The 25,597-nt window shown below is 43.2% G+C and overlaps 2 protein-coding genes across 4 annotated transcripts in view; both read right to left on the bottom strand.

Moving 5' to 3' along the window:
• zpd (zona pellucida glycoprotein d) overlaps window positions 1-24,383 on the bottom strand; it is a 52,293-nt gene extending 27,910 nt beyond the window's left edge. Inside the window, exon 1 of the mRNA XM_049030326.1 lies at window positions 24,380-24,383. The gene's annotated coding sequence lies outside the window, so the exon portion shown is untranslated. The remainder of the gene's footprint in view (window positions 1-24,379) is intronic.
• Window positions 697-23,708, bottom strand: LOC125751466 (adhesion G-protein coupled receptor G5-like). 3 transcript variants are annotated; one of them, XM_049030302.1, is made up of 14 exons: window positions 23,577-23,708; window positions 11,145-11,237; window positions 10,003-10,449; window positions 9,848-9,887; window positions 9,090-9,204; window positions 8,826-8,933; window positions 7,861-7,986; window positions 7,116-7,158; window positions 6,910-7,013; window positions 5,335-5,450; window positions 4,659-4,921; window positions 4,401-4,491; window positions 2,338-2,606; window positions 697-1,626 (listed from the first exon to the last, which is right to left on the bottom strand). In XM_049030302.1, the coding sequence occupies exons 2-14, from the start codon at window positions 11,203-11,205 to the stop codon at window positions 1,508-1,510; spliced, it is 1,902 nt and encodes a 633-aa protein (XP_048886259.1). In that variant the 5' UTR covers window positions 11,206-11,237; window positions 23,577-23,708; the 3' UTR covers window positions 697-1,507. The 3 variants fall into 3 exon arrangements, with proteins under 3 accessions (XP_048886259.1, XP_048886257.1, XP_048886258.1); XM_049030300.1 differs by lacking the exon at window positions 23,577-23,708 and adding an exon at window positions 17,156-17,499; XM_049030301.1 differs by lacking the exon at window positions 23,577-23,708 and adding an exon at window positions 14,496-14,781.
• Window positions 24,384-25,597: the final 1,214 nt, after the last annotated feature.

Raw genomic sequence — 25,597 nt, 5'->3', positions numbered from 1 at the left:
CCTACAGATGCTCGATCAGCTTGAGATCTGGGGAATTTGGAGGTCAAGTCAACACCTTAAACTCATTTTCATGTCCCTCAAACCATTCCAGAACATTTTTTGCAGTGTGGCAGGGTGCATTATCCTGCTGAAAGAGGCCTCTGCCATCAGGGAATACCATTGCCATGAAGGGGTGTATTTGGTCTGCAGCAATGTTTATGTAGGTGGTGTGTGTCAAAGTAACATCCACATGAATGCCAGGACCCAGGGTTTCCCAGCAGAATATTGCCCAGAGCATCACACTGCCTCCGTTGGCTTGCCTTCTTCCGATTCTATACTTCCAATTATACTTGCCCATTTTCCTGGTTCTAACATATTAATTTCAAGAACTGACTGTTCACTTCCCTAATATATAATGGCACCCTTGGTAGGTGCCATTGTAACAAGAAAATCAATGTTACTCACTTCTCCTGTCAGTGGTTTTAATGTTTTGGCTGATTAGTTTATATCATAATGAATTATGCAGTTGCTGTCACCAGCGCTGAATGTGAAGTAAGAAGGGTTATCCCGCTCCCTTAATGAAGCAACAGAAAGCCTCTTGTGCAATTTTCCTCCCAGAAAGTGCAATATGCGCTCATGTGACCCTGCTTTTGAAATGATTGCTTCTGTGAACTCCACGACTAATAATAAACCAGCATTACTCGGGCAGACGTAAAGGATCTTTAATCAGCATTTATTTGATGAAAAAATTCATCCAGCAATCCTGTGACATCAGGCCATGAAACAAATTTTACTGCCAAATATAAAAATATATTTTAATGTAGCTATATGAAGTTAGCTGAAAGCAACATGTAAGAATAATTAATACAATGGATGATCATACTGAGATACTGATTTTTATCAGAGAAATGCAAAGATATATATGATGCATATTTCATGACATGGTCCAACAGCACTGACCTTAAGGGAGCACAATCACTTCTATAGCTCAATCTTTACTGTTGCAAAGGGGGAAAACCGAAGAATATATATTACTATACTATATTACTCATTACATAACGAAAGAGAAACAAAATCTACATGAAAATATTTACATACTGGAATGGTTAATGGTACATGGTAATAGTTTTTCAGCTTATTAAACCGCCTACACATAAATTAGATCCAAAATGTGTTTTTTCTGCTTGAGAAATAGGAATAGACAAAAAAACATTACAAAAATAAACATTTAGTTTTGCCCTTTCTGAAATATATATTGTACTGTCCTGACGTTCCGGAATGTCATAATGCCTCAGACGAGGGACTAAAGTGCCATGTAGCTTGACTGGTTTACAGTAGGCAGCACGATTCCACAATAATAGCGGATACAGAGTCCAACTTAACAAGTCGCTATTTCACAGAAGTTTGGACCTATCAGTGCCACCCACAAGGCGCACTGTCGTCTGTCCTGGTGGTGAAAGGCCTCAGATAACCTTCCAGCCAAGATTATCTGCTGAGACATAGAACTTTGAAGGTGCCGCGCTGATTCTCACTTCCTACTCTGCTCCATCATTGGCTGTCCTGTGGAAGTGGTGCTGAATCTATAGGAGAGCGAGTCCTTCTTTCGTATACGGTCCAGCACCCAAAACCGCACCAAGAGAAAGAACCCTGCAAGATGGGAGAGAACTGATCACACGACAGCCTGTACAGTCATACTGTGACCTCGATCAAGATTAATGTCTATTCAGTACTAGACTGAAGACAGGAGAATGAAAATCTGAGTTTGAGGGTAAAGATCTTGCATTTTGCATGCTGTGCTGATCCGCATGTTTTATGAAATGGCATCTCTACTTTTACTTTGAAACTTAAGATAATAATAGTTTTATTTTATTTTGTTGTATATGCTACGGGTGTTTACATCTCTGCCACTCAGTTTCAGAAGCAGGTCTGTATCGAATGAGCACCAAACCATTCTTTAGGGATGACCTGGGAATTCAGCGGCAGTCTTTACCACCATGCCATACCTTACATTTGCGTGGGGCCCCCTATTGGCCACAAACATTAACTACACTAAGTATTTTTTTAAAAATCCAATCTTTTTTGGGAAATGCTGAAGCAGCAGGTTCTGCTAAGCAGTCGGCTAGCTGTAATCCTCTAATACTCTTACTAGTTATTTATTTTGTTTTTCCAACATCTGGGGTGGGGGGAGGAGGCAAAGTGACCTCTTTACTGGGGCCCCAGTAACAACAAACCTGCCCATGTGGGTTTTCTGCTCTAAAGGATAACAGCTAAATCTCCCCCCCCTTCTGGGGCAACTCCATAATGGCACTGCATCTAAACTAAAGCCAGATTGAGGATGGATGCGTATTTTGGACTCACCCTGCAGGGCGTTGATGCAGAAGAGGAACTGAATAACCCTGAGGAAGGCTCCGAATCCTAGGAAGCCCAGGCCCCAAGAAGAACCGAAGAGGAGGCTGAGGCCCCAGATGCTGAGGAAGGTGACCTTGTTCTTCTGCCACTCTGGTCTGTCCCGGATACGTATGACAACCAGAGCCAACATAAGCAGTCCGCAGGTGAAGATAATCGCGAAGAAGCCCACGTTGAGGATGTAGTGGACGAGGAGACCCTGTTCTGCCCTAATCCAGCACCTGCAAATTATACATATTATTATTTTTTTTCATCATACAACCATCCTCCCAGTGTTTATGAAGGTCAGTCTTACAGGGGGGGTTAGAGCCTATCCCAGGCTGCATGGCGAAGGCGGTGGCCCCGTTGGATGGGGTGCCAGGCCTTGGCAGGCTACACACCGCACAGGCAATTTAATGACAACAATCAGGCTAACCAGAGTACAGTGAAGACCCTATATGACCTATGGAGAACATGCAAACTCCACACACACACTGAGCAGAAACAGGGTTCAAATCGCCCAACCCTGGAGGTGTGAGGAACACTGCTGCCCAAACACCACATCATACAGTGAAAACAATCCATCCATCCATCCATCTATCCAACCAGGAACAGATTAATGCAGAAGCTATCCTAGGCTATAGCCCATTGCCCTAGCAGACATCAGGGCCCTGCCCCGCCTTGGAAAAACGGAACAGCTAATTAAATCAGCAACACCTAGGGTCCCAGCATAAGTTAATCTGACCCTACAAGGATCTGCATCTTCCCACCATATATCCAGGTCATGGGGGTGTTTCATTATTTTTTTTTATTGTTTATTTTTTTTTAAATGACATATTTTGTCGCTTTTCAGAAGTGTAGCAAGTACTTCCATCTATTGTAACTACTGTACTAAATCTATTGTAATAAACTATTGTAATACAACCGTGACAATGCACTGTGAATTAACAGTGACAGTCAAAAAGTAATTAGGCCGTGCTTTCAGAACCCATGACTTTACCTGTATTGGTTTACAGGTGTCAGGTCCTGTTTCCCACCGGTCAGTCCGGCTGAATATCGAAATCACCTGGTTCCAATAAAGGCCTATTTAACACCTCTTATAAACACTTCCCTTTTCTCTGAAAGCCGTGTGACGTATCGTTGGAGCCCGTCACCACAATGACCTGCTGTCTTCGGCCTTATTTTTCTATCTATTTCCAAACTATGACTGTAACTTGGTCTTTCTGTGTTTCCGGGATTCAAACCTCCTGACTGCACCGTCCGAGACAAGGTGGGTTTTGACCATCAATGCTGAGCTCTGACCCCATAACAAGATGGGGTTAGTGAAACACAAAAACCCATCTGTACCTCAGTATCAATAATCGCGTAGTCTACCGATTAATTTGACAATTCAAGTAATTGTTTCACATATTATATTACATTATCCATCCATTTTCCAAATCGCTTATCCTTCTGGGTCTGGGGCCTATCCCGGAAGCTATAGGCACGAGGCAGGGAACAACCCAGAACGGGGGGGCCAGCCCATCGCAGGGCACATGTGTTACCTTGTAAATAGTCTGTAGCGTTTGCAAACTACCCCAAAGCTTTTGATGTAGCTAATTTTAGGTTTATAATGGAATAATATAGATTGGTCTTAAGAAAGCGTGAGTGTCACACCAGATGCGTGAGACTAGGCAACCCTGCAGTCATGCTGTGGTATGCAAGTTCTGCTTTGCAACACCGACAGACGATTGCACTTCCAATCACTTTTAATATGAACTGTTTCCACACAACTGATGGTTCTTGCTCTTTATTTTCACCATCATCCATTATGCACCCCCTCTGCCATATCATCTCCCTTCTGCAATATCGTCTCCCTTCTGCCATATCGTTGAGTAATCCAGAAGGAAAATTTTACTTGATGCTTTTAAATAATCCACCAATTGAGTTTAACTGAGTATTTGTGACAACTCTGCTTCATACAAAGCTACACTAGCTTTATGTGGGAGAAGCACGTTCTAAGCAAAAATGCATCTGTCAAGTCATTCAATACTTACATTTTATAAAAATGGTTTGTGCCATCACTTAGCCGTCTCAGGCCGTAGATGTTGTTCAGAAGCAGGATAGTGATCGGAATGACTGGGAGACCTGGTGACAGGGGACAAGTTCTCTTAAACCATGTTTACGTACAACATTCACCCTGGATCTGGCTATTTGTTCACTTGCACCCATTAGAGAAGCACTCTGATTAAGTTAAATGCTCAAATGACTTCTTCTGTAGATAGTCAGACATGTTCTGCACGGGATCTACGCACCAAAGCCCACCACGTTCAGCAGGAGCTGTTTGGGTTGGGGCTTCAGCACCATGTAGATGAGCCAGAAGGTGTTGAGGACCTCAATGGCCATCCAGGTGAACGTGCAGAGCAGGGCGTAGTGCAGGGTCGCTCCATACACTTGGCAGAGCTTTTCTGCGTCCAGGTTGGCCACAACGCCCGTGAAGAGGAAGAGGAGGTTCAGTAGCAGCACGGCTATGACCAGGTTACGGTGGATGTGGGTCGATTGTTCTTGGCTCTTTCTCCTTTGGAGATTACAGAAAAAAAAAAATTAACAGAAATGTATATTGTCACGTGCCACAGTGAGTCAGAGGGAAGCACTTCTACCTTTCACCACCAGTGCTGTTGGGTTTGAATCCCACCTGTGCTCTGAGGGGATTGACCTAATAACCTAATACAGTCTCTGTGAACCCTCAGACAGTCCAAATCTTTTCTTCTTCTCAGCTCCCAACACACCTGTACTAGGTATTTGATGTTCTCCATTGTTAGTTCAAGTGCACTGGATTAAGAAACACTGACCTAAAAACCTTCATCTGGATTCCAACCGATTCAGATAACATCTAGCCGTGTAGACTGGGAAGTAATTTCGTGTGTGAGCAGCTGTTAGGTGCAGATGATTACAGGAGGGACTCGCTGAGGAGGAAAAGGACTCTGGTACCTCGGCATGTTGAGGAGGATGAGGAGAAGGAAGCAACTGATGCTAGAAATGGCGCAACACAGAGCTGTGATCCATGTCAGGGCCGCGAGGTCACTCACGTCACGCTGCTCGATTTCCTAAGAAGCCAAGGATGACAGAGTGAGACAGAGCAAAAGCCAAAGCTACTGCAGGATCTCAGCTAAGGGGAGAAAGTGTGACTATTTTCTTAACACCCAACAAAACAGGTGAAGCAACAACAATAGGGCCAGTGTCCTGACCAGGATGTACATTTGTGTGTTTACTGATAATTAAAATTACAGTCCAGCCAAAATTCTGGACTGCTAATGGATCTGTGGCATTATGTAATGTTACTTGTATATGCAATATTCTGTTAATGTTCACCACAATTTTCTTAACTAATAACAATACACGGAATAAGCTGATATTTCATCACGGCATTACTTCATATGAAGTTTGAAGACTGATAATCAAGGGATTCTGATACACGATATGGACACAATTACTGGGACATACCTCTGAATCACTGAACTAAGAAATTTCATTCAAATCCATTCCAACAGGTGTATAAAATCAAGCATCCGGCCATGCAGTCAGGTTTAAAAACATTTGTGAAAGAATGGATCGTTCTGAAGAGCTCAGAGAATTGAGTGTGGTGCTATCATAGGTGCAAGTCAGTTTGTGAAATTTCTTCCCTGCTAGATATCCATCCATCCATCCATCCATTTTCCAAACCGCTTATCCTATTGGGTCGCGGGGGGTCCGGAGCCTATCCCGGAAGCAATGGGCACGAGGCAGGAACAACCCAGGATGGGGGAATTGTGAAATTTCTTCCCTGCTAGATATTCCACAGTCAATTGTAAGTGGTAATATTGCAAAGTGGAAGTGTTTAGGACCAACAGAAACTCAGCCATGCAGTAGCAGACCATCTAAAGTAACCGAGCAGGGTTTCTGAGTGCTGAGGTGCAAAGTATCACCAACGCTCTGTTGACTCAATAACTACAGAGTCCCAAACTTCCTCTGGCATTAACCCCAGTGGAAAAACTGCACCAGGAGCTTCATGGAATGGGCTTCCATGGCTGAGTAGCCTCACATCACTGAGCACAACGCCAAGTGTCAGATGGAGTGGTGTAAAGCAGACTGCCACTGGACTCTGGAGCAGTGGAAACGTGTTCTGTGGAGTGATGAGTCACGCTTCTCTGTTTGACAGTCTGACGGACAAGTCTGGGTTTGGCAGATGCCAGGAGAACGTTACCTGCCTGACTGCATTGTGCCAAATGTAAAGTTTGGTGGAGGAGGGATAGTGGTGTGGGGCTGTTTTTCAGGGGTTGGTCTAGGAAACTCAATAGAGTTTCATTCAAATACTCTAAAGTCTTGTAGAAATCCTTCCCAGAAGAGTAGCAGCTGTTATAGCTACAAAGAGGGGACAAACTCCATATTGATGCCTATGGATTCAGAATGGGATGTCATACAAGGTCCTGTAGGTGTAATGGTCAGGTGTCCCAATACTTTTATCCATATAGTGTATCATATGTGCATGAATTAATAATGGATGTGGAGACATCAAAATAACAAGACCAGCAACAGGGCGAAGTATGTGAGATGATCACAGCTGCACTCCGTCTCCTCAGACGACCTCCTGTGTGTTTTACATCCTTCATCCCTCCAGTGAACTGTAGAGTCTGCAAACGTAACTGCAATCAAAGTCTCCTCTCTCAGGGTATCCGTACACTTTAGTAAAATTCACAGTCTGGTTATAATATAACATTTTTAGAACGCTTTACCTTTCCTCGGGTCCCAGAAAACACACCTTTTGGATCCGGTTTCCTAAGCAAAAGAAAACCACGGCATTTTCAGTATTTCGCCACTAGATGGCGCTCTGCCACCACAGTTCGCTATGCCTTCTCGCGTAACGCTGTCCGGTGACGCTACTGATCACTAATTTTATGAATCTGAAAGTAAAACGAAACACTTTGACTTCCTCATTGTACTAATGAATGACTCATTACACCATTGTTTTTCCCACAGCTCGGGTATCTTTCCAAAATTTTTGATTAACGTTGTTACTATTTTGCAATAAAAATACAGTACATATAGTAGTTACAGAACTGCACCAAATACCTGAGGAAACAATTGTGTAAATTCCGTGACCGGAGCTGCATAAGAAAAACTTAAACTGCAAATTGTAAGTTGTTCGAGCCAGCAGTTATAGGACAGTGCTCTCCTGTTCTGAAGAGCTCCTATTCATCTATTTTTGCACACTACACCTTTACGTACCATATTTTAATGATTAGAAACCATAACATGTATTTAATAATTAAACCAGTTATTGTTTCACTAATACTGGCTCATTCAAAAGCAACTTACAAGGTTACTGTAACCATGGACAACATGCAAAAATGATTGCGGAAGTGGGTTTGAAGCAGCATTAACCTGCTCTCTGTGTTCATATTACACACACATATTTAGTAATATGACCCCTTTCTAACATTAAACATTTCTTAAAAAGACAGAAACAAGAACACTTACAGATTTGTTTTGGTGCCAGAAGCTGATTCTGATTGGCTCAGGGAGGTTGGCAATGACCTCATTCTCCACAGAGATTCCCACGACCTCATTCACAAGATCAGCCCCTTTCTGGTTCGCAGTTACCTTCTGGAATCACACAAGGAGGCCGGGATGAGCTCTGCTCAATATGTGAATAGTTAACACCATTTCATACTTGATTCTTACATTTATCGAGGAGGCACCCTTATCCAAACCAACGTGCAACTGAGTAATCAGGCTCGGGGGGTTAAGCTCCTTGCTCAAGGGCAGTGGTTCTCAACCATGTTCCTCCCTGCCCCCCCCCAGGATAATGCTTTCATTCCAACCCACATTTCAGCCAGTCACATTCATTACAGGCCTATTAAGGACCATCTGAACCTAATTGATGAAAATATTCTGGCAGGGGGGGTCACCAGGAACAGGACTGAGAATCACTGCTCCCATGGGCCAAATGGTGAAATCACTGTGGCAGGATTTGAACCTGCAACCTCCCGATCATAGGTACTATGTCCTAAACTGCTCAGTTATATACCTTCCCTGCTAATATCCTATATTTTAACTGCTGAAATATGACTTTAGAAGATGAGATTTTATTGATTCCTGTGGGGATCAATCTCACTCTTCATGACACGCACATACTAATGCAGGTGAGAGCAAGCTTGGCAGTGAAGGGCAGCTACCTGCAGCGGCGCCCAATGGGCCTGCAGGTTAAGGGCCCCAAGGGCCCAGAGGCATGGCTCTCCTGCCAAGGCCGGGCCCAGACTGGGCACCTTCCGCTCACAGGCACGGAGGCTTAGCCCACTGAGCCACATGCTGCTTCCAAAGAAGATGGATGTTAGATCAGAGATCGGAGTACAAACTGAGCCTGGGACCACACAGAGGGAGAAGCAAGAGCAGCGGGTGGCAGTACCTCCTGGGGACGTGCTGGAATGTGCCGATGCTCTCACCTGGAAGTGGGTCGCCTCACTGTAGTAGGTGTAGACGACCTTCGCCTGCTTCTTCCCCGGGGGCAACAGTGAAGGCGGGAGATATACAGACGGAGTCGTTTTTGGAGTCTTTTTTAAAAAAAGTCAACGCCACATAAAGAGGATAAAGAGACGGTAATTCAGAGACATAAATCTGTTGTTTTCTTGAATGACCATGACAGCAGTCTATAAAAGCACTTAATACACGTAATAATGATGTAATGTTGAGGTTGGGCTGCGTCTTACACTCGAGCTTATGTTCAGGCCTTGGAAACCTTCACGAACTTCCCTCACGTAACCCTGGATGCACTGCTGGTCCACCTTCCCTGTCTTTCCTGAGTTCATCACAACATGCTCGATCCTGCACAAAGACAGAGAAGCACAGCAGCCCTCCGGTGAGCGCGGTTCCCCCCAGTGGCTCATGCAGGTGGTGTCTGAATTGCACTGCACTGTTGGCAGGTGGGCTAGTGGGTCATATTACAGTGGCCTTTGTCCTGTCCTGGAGAAACGTACTTATCCCAAAAATCATCTGAGAATAAATATTTAGTGGTTCAAACACAAATACATGTTATTCATCTGGTGTAAATTCAAAACTATCCTTGACGCTTCATATAAAACCATCAGTGATCAAAATTAAATGACATCATAACGTCGCTCACAACCTCCCCAGCAAGATAAGGTTATGTCATGTAACTCAAGCACAGTTTCTACTTCATATCGGATGATTATGCAGCTTATTCTCCCGGGCAGGACGTAAACAAAACAAATGGACACGCCTAAGATCTCTACACACATCTAAACAAAATGTTCTGCCCCACCCAGCTTCCTGTTCTCTGCTAAACCTCTGCATTTCATTCCAAATTGCTTCCTGTGGTGGCATATGGCCACAAAGGCACTTCCTGTTACTGCTAAAGTGAACAGCCCACAAAATAAATCGAAACGTACGACTATTTCCAATTTCATCTATACAGGGATGAAGACATGAATTATGGAAGATGGCTTACTTGAGCACATTAGTGTTTGTATCTTCACAAAAGTTTTTCACTGCAACAGAGAAACAAATGATCAGGATTTACTATCATCCAGAACTCTCTAGAACATCTTTCTGGTACAAAGATTTGTTTGGAATACTCTGATTGAACTCTCAGGGTTTGCTTACCACAATTTTCTTGCCAGCCTTTGAAGACGTAAAACTTCTGAAGAAGCTCTTGTATGATATCACCTTTAACAGATCCTTTAGCAATTCCGTAATGTCCAGGTGCATTGCTGTTATCCTGAGGAGAGATGCTGCAGCAGTCTTCTCGAAGCGTGGGCAGCCCACACAGGGAGTGCCTCTGGCCTCTGAGGTCCAGCCACAGCAAATCCAAGAGCGGGTCCCAGTACAGGCAGAATGGGCTCTCTTTGGAGCCCCCAGTTAGGGACACAGTGCTAATATTTTCACAAACACCTGTGAACCATCCCTGCACAGACAGTGTGCTCTCATTGGCTGACACAGTGAGGTTCTCACAGCCTCTCCTCACGTCCAATGACAGGCTCAGGCTTCGAGCATCGCTGTCGTGATGCCACGTCCCACACATCGTGAAATTCAGGTTGTACCCATTGGTTCCTGCATGCATGGACAGAGTACAATGTGTGGTCACTTCACGCCAACGACAGCAATAATCACTCTGAGGTACGTGTGCCCTGCATTCCACATCAGCATTATTCTATTATTTAATGCAGGGTCTGATTAACTTATGCTGAGACCCTAGGTGTTGTTGATTTAATCAGCTGTTCCGTTTTTCTGAGGCGGACCAGGGCCCTGATGTTTGCTGGGGCCCTGGGCTATAGCCTAGGATAGCTTATGTATTAATTTGTTCCTTGTTGGATGGATGGATGGATTGATGGTTGGATGGATGGATGGATGGATGGATGGATGGATGGACGGACGAAGAAATATTTGTAATGTTCTGCAAAATTGTATTCTATTGTTGTCACTGTATGATGTGGTGTTTGGGCAGCAGTGTTCCTCACACCTCCAGGGTTGGGCGATTTGAACCCTGTTTCCGCTCAGTGTGTGTGTGGAGTTTGCATGTTCTCCATAGGTCATATAGGATCTTCACTGTACTCTGGTCAGGCTGATTGCTGTCTTTAAATTGCCTGTGCGGTGTGTAGCCTGCCAAGGCTTGGCACCCCATCCAACGGGGCCACCGCCTTCGCCATGCAGCCTGGGATAGGCTCTAACCCCCCCCCCCCCGTAAGACTGACCTTCATAAACACTAGGAGGATGGTTGGATGATGTTGTACTGAAAAACATTTTACCTTCTCCAAGTAAGATCAGAAGGACCATCAGGTTCAGCCATGGCCATAACCTGTCGTCCATTTCTGGTGTCTTGAATGACGAAGAGTCTAGGGCTGTGAAGCAGAATATTTAACATGTCAGGACAAAGCACAGCTATCAGCCCTTAAATAAAAATACCTTTTTAGCTAGTGGTACATCACCTTTCTGACACACAGCTTTTTAGCAAAAAATGGACCTGCCAAAAACAGCATTTTTTTTTTTTATCCCAAATTATATATATATATATATATATATATATATATATATATATATATATATATCTTTTTTTAATGTAACACATGATGCAGTGTGACTATTTATTGATTCCAGTAACACTTCCTGAAAAAAATACTCAATTCACTGCATCCACTGAATTAAGTTCACTGTATTAACTGTTTTTAACCAGTGCTGAGTTTCAGTGAATCATGAATGATTGTTTGAATGATATGACAATGAGCACTATTATTCTCCAGAATGAATTGGGGTCCTTGTAATGGAGTTTGCAAAGGACACAAAGCAACCCAAAGAAAGCAACTCTTCTGTCGACCTTGGACCAGTACATCTGAACGAAACTTGGTCTGTGAAACATGCAACATGGTAGCTAATTTACTTACTTCCTGCACCACCATGTGTTAAGATATATTTGGCTTGGTGGTAAGAACAGAAGTGACAGTCTTTCCCATTCAATTACATGTCACATAGCATATCTTGCACTTTATTTTTTCAGCAGGTACTTTCACCTAAAACGACGAACATTTCCTTCGAGAAACCAGGGTTAGACAGTTCCGGGTACAACCAGTTGGGGCAGCTTCGAATCTCCTCCTGCAGGTGGTTTCTCCCCCCCCTTTTGTTCCGCTGTCTGCTTCTCCAAGGCCCGAGCTTTCCTCGGGGTCTGCGGAACTTACTGCAGGCAGCTATCGCGAAGCGAGGTCACATAGTATTCAAAACAATCTCTTCTTGCCTAAGACCTAAGACATAACAGACCCAATATGCCAACCTCCCGGGCCTGCCAATGTCCAATTTTACTTCCACAATTGGACTTAAGAGTCTTGAATAAGGGCCAAATGGTGAAACTGCACAGCTGAGTCTAGGACTGGATTCAATAACCTTCCGATGACTGGCACCACACTGAGTGCATGCGGCCTAATATGCTGAGCTACATGACTCCGACGTGACAAATTTGTGCAATGGTGCTGCATCTATTGATGGGTTTCACATGTGGGCAAAGGAGCGACACCTTATACTTGCACACTGCGAGGCATTCGAGCTGACCGCTGCCTGAGTGTTGGCGACGCTTCTGACAAGAGCATGCATTCGCCATTTTTATTGGCCGTGATCTGTGCTGGTGCTAGGGTCTGCTACAGAAGTCTGAAACCTGAACCCTCAGTGCCACGGGACTTGTCTTAGGATCCACTTGCCCCTGTCCCCAACCAATACTCCAGGCCTTAATGAGAACACAAGACGTACATATACCATCAAGACTGAACTTGTCTAAGGGAAGTTCACTGCAATGCAAAAATGCAATGAAATGTCTGAAATGTGAAAGCACAAGTCAAATGTTTTATTCTACACTACAAAGTATTGGTTCACACCTCTCACTTACTGAATTCAGGAGTTTCATTCAGACCCATTGCCACAGGTGCATAAAATCAAGCACCTAGCCATGCAGTCAGGATTACAAACATTTGTGAAAGAATGGGTCATTCTGAAGAGCTCAGTGAATTTAAGCGTGATACTGGCACAGGATGCCGCCTTTGCAATGAGTCAGTTTGTGAAATTTCTTCCCTGCTAGATATTCCACGGTCAACTGTACAACTGTGTAAAAATGTTATTGCAAAGTGGAAGCATTTAGGAACAACAGAAACTCAGCCATGCAGTAGCAGACCATCTAAAGTAACCGAGCAGGGTTTCTGAGTGCTGAGGTGCAAAGTATCACCAACGCTCTGTTGACTCAATAACTACAGAGTCCCAAAGTTCCTCTGGCGTTAACCCCAGCGCAAAAAACTGCACCAGGAGCTTCATGGAATGAGCTTCCATGGCCGAGTAGCTACATGCAAGATTCACATCACCAAAAGGTATAAAGCACACTGGCACTGGAGCAGTGGAAATGTGTTCTGTGGAGTGACGAATTACGCTTCTCTGTCTGACAGTCTGACGGACAAGTCTGGGTTTGGCATATGCCAGGAGAACGTTACCTGCCTGACTGCATTGTGCCAACTGTAAAGTTTGGTGGAGGAGGGATAATGGTATGGGGCTGTTTTTTGGGGGCTGGATTTGGTGCCTTAGTTACAGTGAAGGAAAATCTTAATGCTTCAGCTTACCAAGGAATTGTGCACAATTCAATGCTTTCCAACTTTGTGGGGACAATTTAGGGAAAACCCTTTTCTGTTCCAGCATGACTGTGCCAATACTGTGCCAATAAATGAAATCCTTCTCAAAAGAGTGGCAGCTGTTATATTTGCAGGGGGGGGGGATACTCCCAGCATCCTAGATCTCTGTATTTGCGTATACCCTAAAAATTATGTTGAATAACGACGACTTACGAACATTTCAAGTTGCGAACGGCCGTTCGGAACGTATCTAGTTCGCAAGTAGATGAGCGTCTGTATCTAGTTTCAGGGTTAAGCTGCACTGATTATTAAATAATGAAATATGTCATCACGCTTTACACAAAAATATGTACAATAAACGTGGGTATAACTTAGATATGCTTCGCAGATACTGAAGCCGGTAAAACGCTGACAAGTCCTCATACGCGTTTCCTGTGCATATAACCATAGCTTCAAACCGCCGGCTTGGTGAAGGTAGTTTAATCAACAGGTTGTCTTTACCCATAAAGTGCGCAACAATCCACACGGACCCTGTTTTCTATAAAGCGTTTTTATTATGAAGCCCCGCCTACCACACGCTGATTGGTTCATATCTATTCTACACATTCCAGACAACCGGCACGCGTCCCTGTCACGCGGCCGCGGTAGAGCTGCTTGGCAGTAGAGGTTAATTATGCCAAAGGACACCATAGTGGACCATTTTAAACCCAAGCTTTTAATTTCAATAATTTTTAATCAAATGATCAGTCTGTACAGAACTGATACTCATCGCTGTTTGTCTGAATAGATTTCGGAAACAAGATAAACAAATTCTGTGAAAGTAAACATTACTGCCAGGGATCCTGGTAAGACCCACTTCTTAACGTCGGACACTCACGAAGCGATTTGGATTGCGCTACTGCTATTTCTCAGCTATGTGAAACCGACGCTTAGCTCTGGGATTTACTGTTATGCCATGTTAACCCTGTTAACACGTATGTAATTTAATATGTGCAGCCTTACCAAGCGAGGTCAGGCCCCTCCAGGCTACCGGCGCTTTGGTTTGCTGTCTTGCTTCTTTTCAACCACCTGGTTCCTTGTCACTAGCCTTCTTTACGCCTCGATCTTATCGAATGCATTTCACGGCTTTTCCCAGGGTGTCTAGAGCATGTGACCTTAACGGCCCCACCCGCGGTTGTCCTTCTGTGTTTACACAATGTAGCAAAGACCAGGCTGTTGAGCACATAGCCAAAGAGTTAAAGCTTTGGGCCAGTGGCAGCATAGCAAGGAAAATCTACTTGAGGAGGGCAGCGCCACACCCCTACGCACTCCCCCCACCCAGGTCATTGTTCCGATCGAGCCTCCCTGAGATTACAAAGAATGGCCCCTTTCACTTCCCCAGGCCGGCCGTGGGATAGTCTCTGCGCTTTGGTGAAGGCGCGTCATCCATGCAGACGGACGCTTCCCAAACGGCAGGCGGAATGATTCAGTTGGCAGCCCGTAGATCTGCGCTGGCCAGAGCAACACGTCTAGGAGCAACTAACGTAAACTACACGTGTCTGTTTTACCTCAGGCATTAACCAATTGCCATTAAAAGAAAGAAGAAACCTCAGTAAATTACAAGCAAGTAAAAAGAAAATACATTCTTTTCTTCTGTGTGGTTGTATCCTTCTAATCATAGATTGCATAGTTTAACAGAACGTAAAAACTTTATTGCGATTTCCCTGGAGGCAGTTATATCTAATCTCCTGTGTATAAGTCAAAACATTTGACATTTATAGCAAAGGCAAGTTGCTAGAATACAAACAGTGCATAAAGGCGATGATACACAGGGCAGGTTTTTTGGCAATGGTGAGACAAAGGGCACCTCATCTGGGTCTGGTTGATCGGCCCACTGCCGATCACAGTATCAAGTAGAAATTTGTTGCCCAATATCAATGGAAAGTGCCCCAGCAGCATTGCTAAAAAACACTTGCACTGTGTATAGACACCCAAGAGGTGATGCTGCTTTCAGCAGCGTGAGAAAGTTGCGATTGCAGCGCTTTTTTGGCGGACGTCCAGTAAAATAACCAAGTGAACTTCTAACCTTTCAAACGATACTGCACTTGCAGAGGGATTCAGAGGTGAATCAAAGGGCTAGTCGTTGAAGATCATGCAGTTTGTTACGTTGTAAACAAATAAACGCACAGTTCCAGGATCCCAGAATTACAAACATAACCATAGACTTTGATTATTTTCAGCAAAAATCTATAACTCGTTTTAGTCAGTTTCTCATTAGAAAAAGTTGGTATCGTAATCGTACTTGTTTGGGACAACAGGTGCAGGGACCGCTCAGCACCTCCGATCCAGGAAAACCAAAGACAAAGGCTGCAGACCCAGATAGAGTAACTCGTAAAAACCGTAAGAAACCCCAAACACCTGCACAGAAAGAAACGGTTCGGAAACAGCAGCATGAGGTTTAATTGTACTCTGAAATTAAGAAATATGAATGCTTCTCTCATAGGCTACACTTAGAGGCTCTAGAAAATGTATATAAATACGTAAGCGTTATATATATCGCACTATATACTATAATATTCTACAATCAACATCTACTACTCAGCACAAAGCGGCGACTTTTTTGCGACCTTCCACGCCACCTTCCTGCTTGCTTACTTACCAATTACTTGACAATTATTAGGGATCTTTACGGCGTACTGTAACCTATAGTGTGCCCATGCACGTAGCTGTATCATGTATGTCTATGTGGTAATAAGAAATGACTGAAATACGCAATAAGAGGCGGTTGATATTTTTGTTTTGCATATTTGTGTGTCTAAGTTATAGTGTAAACAGAGCATACTTTTTATTCAAATTATTATAATTACAGTTCAGAAGCAGTTTCCCCTTAAAAAAACGCAAAGTGAAAGTGTGACGAAAATAACAATAGTTTCAGTGTTTTTTTAAGTCTCAAGGTTTTAAACGCCTCAAGGTTAAGAGACCAATCTAAGCTTGCGCGGAATCCTGAACTTTTTAAGAATTTCCCATTTTTTTCAGGGATATGTTTGATGGTTTGTTTGATAGCGATGAAGCGGAGGTTTCCCATTAATGAATTTTTGAATTCCCAAATTAATTAAAAATGTCACGGTTAAATATCAGTAATGACTGAGAGAAGGGGTCAGAAACTTACTAATGCTCATTTTTTCATGGCATGCGAGAGAATATAATACGTTTTAGAGCAGAACGAAAAAAATACAAAAAAGAAAAATTCAAACACTAATACCGTGATATATTGTGAAGCAAATGATTGATGGAATGGACAAAGGAATGTACAACTGAACAATAAATATGAACATTTCGTTATGCGTAAATAACAGTAAGTGTCTAGATATTTCTGCAGATATGTTAAAGTACGTCTCCCGATAAGTTACCGCAGTTACAGTTTATACATAGTAATACAATAATAACACAGTACTACAACAATGCCTTAGCTATGCGTTATAGACATACAGTATTTCAAACAACTGAAAAGCACAACGTGGGAGTACTGAGACGAACAAAGTACAAATCTACATGCTGATATTTAATCACCATGAATTGATGTTCATCGAGTTGTATTTATTTGAATTAACCCAACTAATAGTTTCAGTTCCGATCTTTCCTATTTCATATTTCAAAGAGAAAACAAATTCATAGATCTTTACCTCAAAGCGTAGTCTTCTTTGCTTAGTGCGATCTTCTTGAAAGCAAGTGCCTCTTTGTGCAGTTGCCCGGAAGCAAACCCGGATTTAAGCACTTAAATTTAGGCAGACTCGATTGAAATAAAACCGATATTACACAGAGGTATAAGGATTTACCGAAATATAACAAACCCTATAACCAAACATCCCACAGGAACCCCAGAGGACGTCACTAGAGAGTCGAGGTTGAGAAATAAGACTGTTTCGAAAACCTCCAGCGCGGAGCACAGAATCCCAGGATTCGCCACCGTCAGCTTGGTGCCAGCTTTAATGTGCCCGTCGCATTCTGCCCGCGAAAAATGTCTGCCAGCATGTGCAAGGTGTATTTGTCTGGCTGGTGGAGTGTGAGTGCGTGCGCGTTTGCGAGAAGCAGCTGGGGATGCAAAAATATATTATAGAAAATAAACGATATGATGCGTTCGGTGTGATACGTCTGTGGACCATAGTTTAACAAAACCGTGTTTAAAATATGTTGCGTTGTGTATGGCAGTTAGGTTATGTTATGAATGTTCTTATTACTTTAAGATTTTTCTGTACACGTATCTCACGTGCACATTTTAATGAAGAATTGTAGATTATAAACGAAAGGCATAAATGCAAACAAATATTTGCAGTGAGGGGGTGATAAAAGAATTTTGCAGGGGAAAAGAAGAAGTTTAAATTCTGAGGAATGTACCCACAAGCGATCATGGAGCATTATCAACACAACTTCTGTAACTAGGTGATAACTGTTTAGCTGTGTTATGTGAAGTTCTTGCTACGACCTTTCACAGGGGGAGTGTTAATACTGATCTGACAATCTCTGTAAGTGATTTGGGAGTTAGGCTGTGCAGATCCACCAGCTTTCTGTACATATTTAAACGTCCTTGATTCACAATAGCTACCACTGTGCTATCCCGGGACATGCAAAGACAAGTGCACACCTGCCCCTAGTGCTCGGGGTGCAGGTGTTGTCTTACAAACTCCCGTTTCATTTTAAGCCTGCGAAGGATCATCCCCCCTCCCCCACGCCCATCCCAATTCATGATAGCATAGAGAATAGCCGCAGCGGGATGGGTGGAGGCGGGATTGATTCTCTGAAGCTGTAGCAATCCATGCCATTCAGTAGACAATGGGTATGTAGGGTTAGGATAAAGATTTTCACTTCAAATTAACGAGGATGATTGTTATGCAACAAGGAGAAGATCGCGTTTGCTGGAAAACCGGGGCGCTCATCTAATCCCTGTATACACTTTAGTCTATAATTTGTTCTCGCTTTTTAGTTCTCTGCTCTGATGGAACAGCGTCCCGGTGCTTTGCTGCAGCTTCTGTGGTTCATCGTATACAGACGAAAACGACCCCCAAACTATGACTGCTGTAGGATTATTGCTATAGTGTGTGTGTGTGTGTGATCACACCATGTGGGCGAGGGAGTCACAAGATAATGAGATGCTGAAAAGCTCGCACTCCCCCCATCCATAGTGTACCGCGACGATGGGAAAGCCCAGGCGAATTACTCTATAAACAAACTATGAATAATTTTGCCCTTTTGCCAAGAATATTTCACATGTCCAGACGTGCTTCGATTTTGCTCGACAAGGTATGAAGCAGGAGTTTTCTGCAGTGACCGAGTTCCGGAATATTTACTCTGCTACGTTTTATCTGTCTTGCCAGACGTAACCCAAGAGAAAAGTAATCCAATTATGGTTCCTTGTTCACTCGTATGATGCCTGCAGGAATGGGACATGCACCCCGATCTTGTAAGAGTAGCTGAAGGCGTTTCAGAATCACTGTCCTGCCCCACCACCCCCAGCTGATGGAGTCCGTTTGACATCTGTCCCCTGCCATTCCATGTCCAGATGGCCAAGCCCAAAAGGACTGAATGTGAAGAGTTCATTAACATGCTGATGTAAGAGTAAAACACTCAAAGACACCACACCGTCTAGATTCTGTTTTGCTAAAGCACTTGATGTAAACTAAGTGCAATGTGACACTAAGTTTAGTTTTTAGTTTCGAGAACAGATAATAACCAGGCACAGAAGAAACCACACAGTAGCAACATCCTTTCCGTGCCGACAAAACCCCGTCTTCTGAGTTCTGCTTTATGCTGTACATTCACCTCGGGCAAAAGTCATTCACTTATAAGAATCAAATATGGTAGGAAGACATTGTAACGTTATATCACATCGTTACTGCTCAAAATACACCACAGGGCTGTATCCAGCTAATGTTTTTTTAGCCATTTAAGAGCTAGAAATAAAAATTGAAGCTAAATATTCATCTGAATAAAAAAAAAGTAGTAGTTGAAAATGTCTCCGGGTAAAGTTCATTCTTAACTCAGTTCAAACGTGTTATTAATGAGGTCTGCTGTGTGTGAGACAATGAGCTAGAGCAGGGCACCAAGATGCCTCGCGGGCACCAAGATGCCTCGAAGGACCACGAGTCGCCCGCAGACCTGTTCTAAAAATAGCACAGTACAGTGAGCAGCGTCTAAAATACAATTTTATCCTGTCGCTATTCTTCTTTAATCACATTTGCATTTATATAGATTTGAAAATGACAATATCTTTTAAAAAGTATTTAAAACATGCTTATTATAATAAAAAAATAAAACATGTTTTATACATGAAATTTAGCTAAGTTTAGGAGGGAGTTTCAAACTGATAGCCCTTCGTATGGCTCTGTACCCGTGAAGTAGCTTTCAGTTTGAAAAGGGTTGGTGACCCCTGAGCTACAGCATTCAGCATCGACTCGCGAACTGCACGCTGAGCTGCTTTTTTCAAACCCAGGCTATAGACCTGGGGAGAAGCATTTATGAAGCTTGACCAGACAGCTATGCAGTGACTTGGTGGTCAGTCTTGGATAAACGGGGATGATGAGGAAAAATAGGTATTGCAATTTATACAGTCGAGCTGCATTATAATATGTATATTGGAGAACCTATATTTTAAACATACAGTGACTGCATTTCAATTCACAATTCAGGCCTGAGTGTAATTTCATGCTGATATATTGCTGAAATCGGTGAATTCTCAACTTGTTTGGGTAGCCTACTAGCTTTTCACAATGACATTGCGGTCTGTTCTTTTTCTGTCTTTCTGTTGGAGACCATTTTTTTAATGACAATGAGTGCGACACTGACGCACAAAATAGCTACAGCATTGTATTTTATAAACTGAGGTTTTAGTTTATTTTTGCATCTCTCAATCATCTGATTGTCACACAATAAGGAGAATCTTTAATAGTATGTTTGCTTTCTTATGACGTCAGAGACTTGGTTATAATAATACATGTAGGTTAAATAATGAAGCGTCGGGACTCGGGGAGTGGGGGTGGGGGGAGACGCACAGACGCCATCTGGTGGTTATACATTAACATTATAACAGACATGCATCGTGTCGCTTGCTTTGGAGTAACATATTAGGATTTTATGTTGACGGTGCAATCCGGGTGATTAATTAGTCAGGTCTTTTTATGGTAAAAGACTTAATTCCTAAAGCTCAAGATCATTCAATCATTCAAATCATTCAAAAGACGTTCAAAGTAGTTGAAAGCGCCTCCGGTAGAATTTTAACAGGACTTGCAGCTCCCTACTCCTATTTTTTCTAAAAAGTACTGACATTTGAAAATGCCGCATTTATCTCTTTCTCTTTAAGCACCATGGCACAGTCACTGATTGGTTCTGATTAAATGTGAAACGCTGACTTGATTATCTAGTTCATCTTTCCAAGAAAGTACCCGGAGGAAACCCCATGACGACATGGGGAGAACATGCAAACTCCACACACATGTGACCCAGGCGGAGACTCAAACCCAGGTCCCAGAGGTGTGAGGCAACAGTGCTAACCACTGCACCACCACTCCGGCTGGGCGACCCGTGATTATGAAATGTCTTCGGTATTGTGCGGTTGCTCTGTCGCACGCTTGAACTACGGTGGGAAAAAGGATGAAGGAACTAATAGCTGGTGGCATCATAAAAGTTTATAATTGATGTCCTCACCCTGAAAAACTTAAATATATGTGGAACTCTGCATTTATTATTTAGTATTATGTGCAATGTGACACAACAGCTGTTCTCATTTTAGGATTTGGACCCAAAGTTCACGTTTATTTTTCATCACTGTAGTACTAAACACAAGAGGAACGGCAACTTAATCATCATATGAGATAGTTAGTTAGTAACCGTGCCTATTGCACAAACTCTCTTCTGGTCTGTTTAATACATACATGAAAAGGAACCTTCAGGTTTAAAATTAGCTACATGTATACATAAGGATTTTCAGTTGGGTTTATTTAGAGCCCAACCTTATTCGCTCATCATCATTGCTCTTGACGCATAGAGCTCATTTGCTTCCTATTCATCGGTTTGGTTTGTGGGACTTGGTGGTGTCCTGTTTCCCCTGTGCCTGTCAGTAGCCAGCAGACACTGGCTTGGTGGTGCGGGTGGCTTGGGTTTCATGGTCCTTGTTGACTGGCATGTTGCCTTGGGGCTTCAGGTTAGTCAGTTTCTGTGTTGGATTCGTGATCCCGAGGAGCCAGCATTCCATAGCTAGTGTCCTGTGTCACTAGTGTTCTGTCTTCTGGGGTTTCTCTGTGTCTTGGGTTTTGTGGTCATACCTCTTTTAGGTTCCTGTTCCAGATTCTCCATTCCTCTGTGAATGAGTTCTGCTCTCCCTCATCCTGGAGGCTGTCCATCAGTCACCGGCCCACATCCTTCTGCTTCCCTGTTTCCAGCAGTGTTGCGACTGCGGCTCTCAGGTCGTGCTCTTCTGTCGCAAACCAGCCATACGATTGACTAGGCAGAGGCTCATTTCAGTACTGATGGCTGTGTGATTTTTTTTTCTTAGTTTTGTTTCTGGTTCTCAGGCTGGCTTCTCTGCCATCTTGTCAGTTTCAGTATTGGTAGAGTACTGGAAGCGAAGGGGGTTTTGGTAGCAGGGCCTCTAGAGTTTGTCTGTATTACCAGCCAGTAGTTCTGTAATTGTGGGTGTTTTGCATGTTCCTTCTGCTTTTCCTTGTGTGTAGTTACTTCCAGTCCTTTATTTCCCTGATCTGTCAGTTTTTATTTTGTCTCCTCATGGTCTTTTTTCCTTTGTTGTTCTGGGTCCCATGACAATATCATTGGGTCCCTCTGCTTGGTCTTAAACTGAGGTCCCATGGTAGTTAGTTTTTTGCTGGAGGGGTCTGTGGCCTCCTCGGTAGATTTGGCCCATTGGGGGGGGGGGGGGGGGGGCAATAAAGTACTTGGGCTCCAGAATCTGCCTGGGTATCCATGCACCTGTAAGTAGTGCATGACCATCTGGCTCATTGGATTATTTACTATAATATAAAGAGTATAAAAAGCATTCCGTTATAGAATAATTCAAATATAGCAGAATATAATGTCATTCAAATGTGTCTTACATCAGATAACCCATTATCAGTGGGTAGTTTCAACACCAGACAGACTTGTGTAATTAATGCATGATCATTTTATGGGACGTTCAACTACATCAGCAATGTAAATGACAAACCTGCTACTACACTATTCATCAGGTCCATATACAACCCAGACTGGGGGCAAGTGCATATGTATAAGATCATTAATGTTTCGTCTCATGCATGCACTCGCAGTTGCAGCCTGAACGGGATGTATTGTGAAACATTTAGATGTAATATGAAGTTTCTGATTCTAATATATACCCATCTGTGTAACACAAACGTGTCATGAGAGACATGCTGATATATTCTGTTCTTCTATTGATTTCCTTTATTTCAACATTGCTTTGCTTGATCCTAGTCTTTGGTTACATCCCCAGCCACATAACTAGATAAAAGAGCTCATGAAACAGGGATTACAAAGCCACCCCATACTGTACAAACTACATGGCAGAGTCTTCACTAAATTTTGGACTTCAAACCCAACTACAGCATCAGTGAAACACCTTGCAGTCGTGCTTTGAAGCGAATCATGACAATTTCAGTAGCCAGCAGATAGACCAGACACATGAAACATAGTCCATGCAGACCAGCTAGCACCGCTAGCATATCCAACCATATTCAATTCTTCCCTGTCTCAAGCCAGAGCACTGATATGTCTTGAAAGAATCACTATCATCAGTGTCCCCAAGAAACACCACCCAGCATGTCCAAACAACTTTTGCCCAGTTTCACTCGCCTTTACAGCTTTGCAGTGTTTTGAGAGACTGGTTAAAGATCACATCTGCTCCACACTGCCCAACACACTGGACCCACTTCTATTTGCTTTAACAGGAGGTGCAACTGCCCTCATCCTGCACATTGCACTCAGCCACTTGGAGTTCAGGAAGGGAAACTGCGCGTGGTTCCTATTCATCGATTATGGCTGCAGGACAGAGCATGACATGCAGGACAGTATAACTCGCCACCGCGCGCAGAATTTCCTTACCTGCAGATCACCCTCAGAAAGCAGTGCAGGGACAAAGAATTGAAAATAAAGACTCTATCCACCCCAACAATAGCCTCCTCTCGCTGCTGCAGTCAGGGAGATGGTACTACAGCCTGAAAGCCAAAACTGAAAAAAGCTTCCTTCCTAAGGCCTTTTGTTTTCTGAACGACGGTTTCCTTTGCTAACCAATCACTTTACTTAATGCACTTTTACCAACCCACTGCCATTGCACGTCTTTTTCAGCTATTTATACGCTGCTCTCTGTTTTTGTCTAGTTTAGTAATTTTATATATTGTGTTAATATTATTATGTTTTTATTTCATTATAATTTTATTCTTATTTCGCCAAGCAGGAAACAGGTGGAAAGGCATTTCAATGCACAGTGGTACAGTGTATAATCGTGCACGAGACGAATAAAACTTACAATTTGATTTTGCACTTAGTAAGGAAAACATCTTAACTGGCTGTTCTAGTCTGGCTTGTCTTGTCTTTTTAACTAGCGAACTATTTTAGTAACAGGTTAAGAGACGGGCGGCATCTTATGCAGAGATGTGTGCGGCGACGTTTCTTCGTGGGAATTTAGGGTTTAATTTTCAACGACGGCAGAAGCGAAGCTCAAATCTGCATCGCAAGTGCAATACAAAGACGTCAAATCCGCTGTTTTGATTTGAATAAGGTAGCTGAGTAAAGTGAAGCCGTCTGACATCCATCCATCCATTTTCTGAAACCGCTTTTCCTATTCATGGTCTCGCGGGGTGCGGAGCCTATCCCGGAGGCTGCGGGCGCAAGGCAGAGAACAGCCCAGGATGGGACGCCAACCCATCGCAGCACTATCTGACATTAAAATTTTAAATCAAATTTGTCAGGCATTATCATGGACACTTTTGTAAGCACATGACCTTGGTGTGAATTTTCAAACATAATTTGTAAATGACATGCTCATTTTTATAATTATGGTAAATTGTCAGTGTTTGCCTCAGGTCATGCCATTTGACCCAGCAATACCCTAAAAACATCAAATTATCTGATATTAAGTTACTAACCTTGGCATGCAGCAGTTAACGTCACCATGGCTTCATTGCTGAGATGTTATTTCCTGTCACATGGATTTCATGCACAATTTGAGCATAACGGTTCCTTGAATGGTGGTTACACCACCCTGACCTCACGAACATGAATCCCTAAATTAATTACAGTATTCAGGACAATGTTGTTATGTTACTTTTATTTGGTACTTTTATTTTCCATCAAATATTCTTATGTGAAATTATGCCAAACTAGTTGGTAGGGTGGAGCGGCATGGTGGTGCAGTGGTTAGCACTGTTGCCTCACACCTCTGGGACCCGGGTTCGAATCTCCGCCTGGGTCACATGTGTGTGGAGTTTGTATGTTCTCCCCATGTCCTCCGGGTACTCTGGTTTCCCCCCACAGTCCAAAGACATGCTGAGGCTAATTGGAGTTGCTAAATTGCCCTTAGGTGTGCATGTGCAAGTGAATGGTGTGAGTGTGCCCTGCGATGGGCTGGCCCCCCATCCTGGGTTGTTCCCAGCCTCATGCCCATTTCTTCCGGGATAGGCTCCAGACCTCCCACGACCCAGTAGGATAAGCGGTTTGGGAAATGGATGGATGGATAGTTGGTAGGGTGCTTTATTGAGAATTTCACCTTTTTTTAACAATTACACAACATTGTCATCTTTATCCCCCAACCTAAACCATGAAGACGCAAAAAATAACTATCACGTCATTGACCTTATACGTGTAAGCTGAATGAGTAGATTCTTTTAGCATTGTCTTGGTTTTTATTTTGATTCCAGTGTTAATTGCAGTGCTAAAATTATAATGGATTCTTTGTAACTAAACTGATGTTTTGTGAGGTTCAGAAACTAATTCCCGGGTCTGCAGGTTAGCACATTGTGCCTGTGATCAGTATTTTACTGTGATGGCGGAGTGATGTCACCCCTGAACCCTTTGAGTAAGACCCTTAACCCCAATTGCTCCAGGGACTCACTAACTATCTCAAT

This window comes from Brienomyrus brachyistius, chromosome 11, assembly GCF_023856365.1.
Source record: "Brienomyrus brachyistius isolate T26 chromosome 11, BBRACH_0.4, whole genome shotgun sequence".
Lineage (NCBI taxonomy): Eukaryota > Metazoa > Chordata > Actinopteri > Osteoglossiformes > Mormyridae > Brienomyrus > Brienomyrus brachyistius.
Note: the sequence above shows the minus strand (reverse complement) of the source record. Positions and strands in the feature narration are given on the sequence as shown.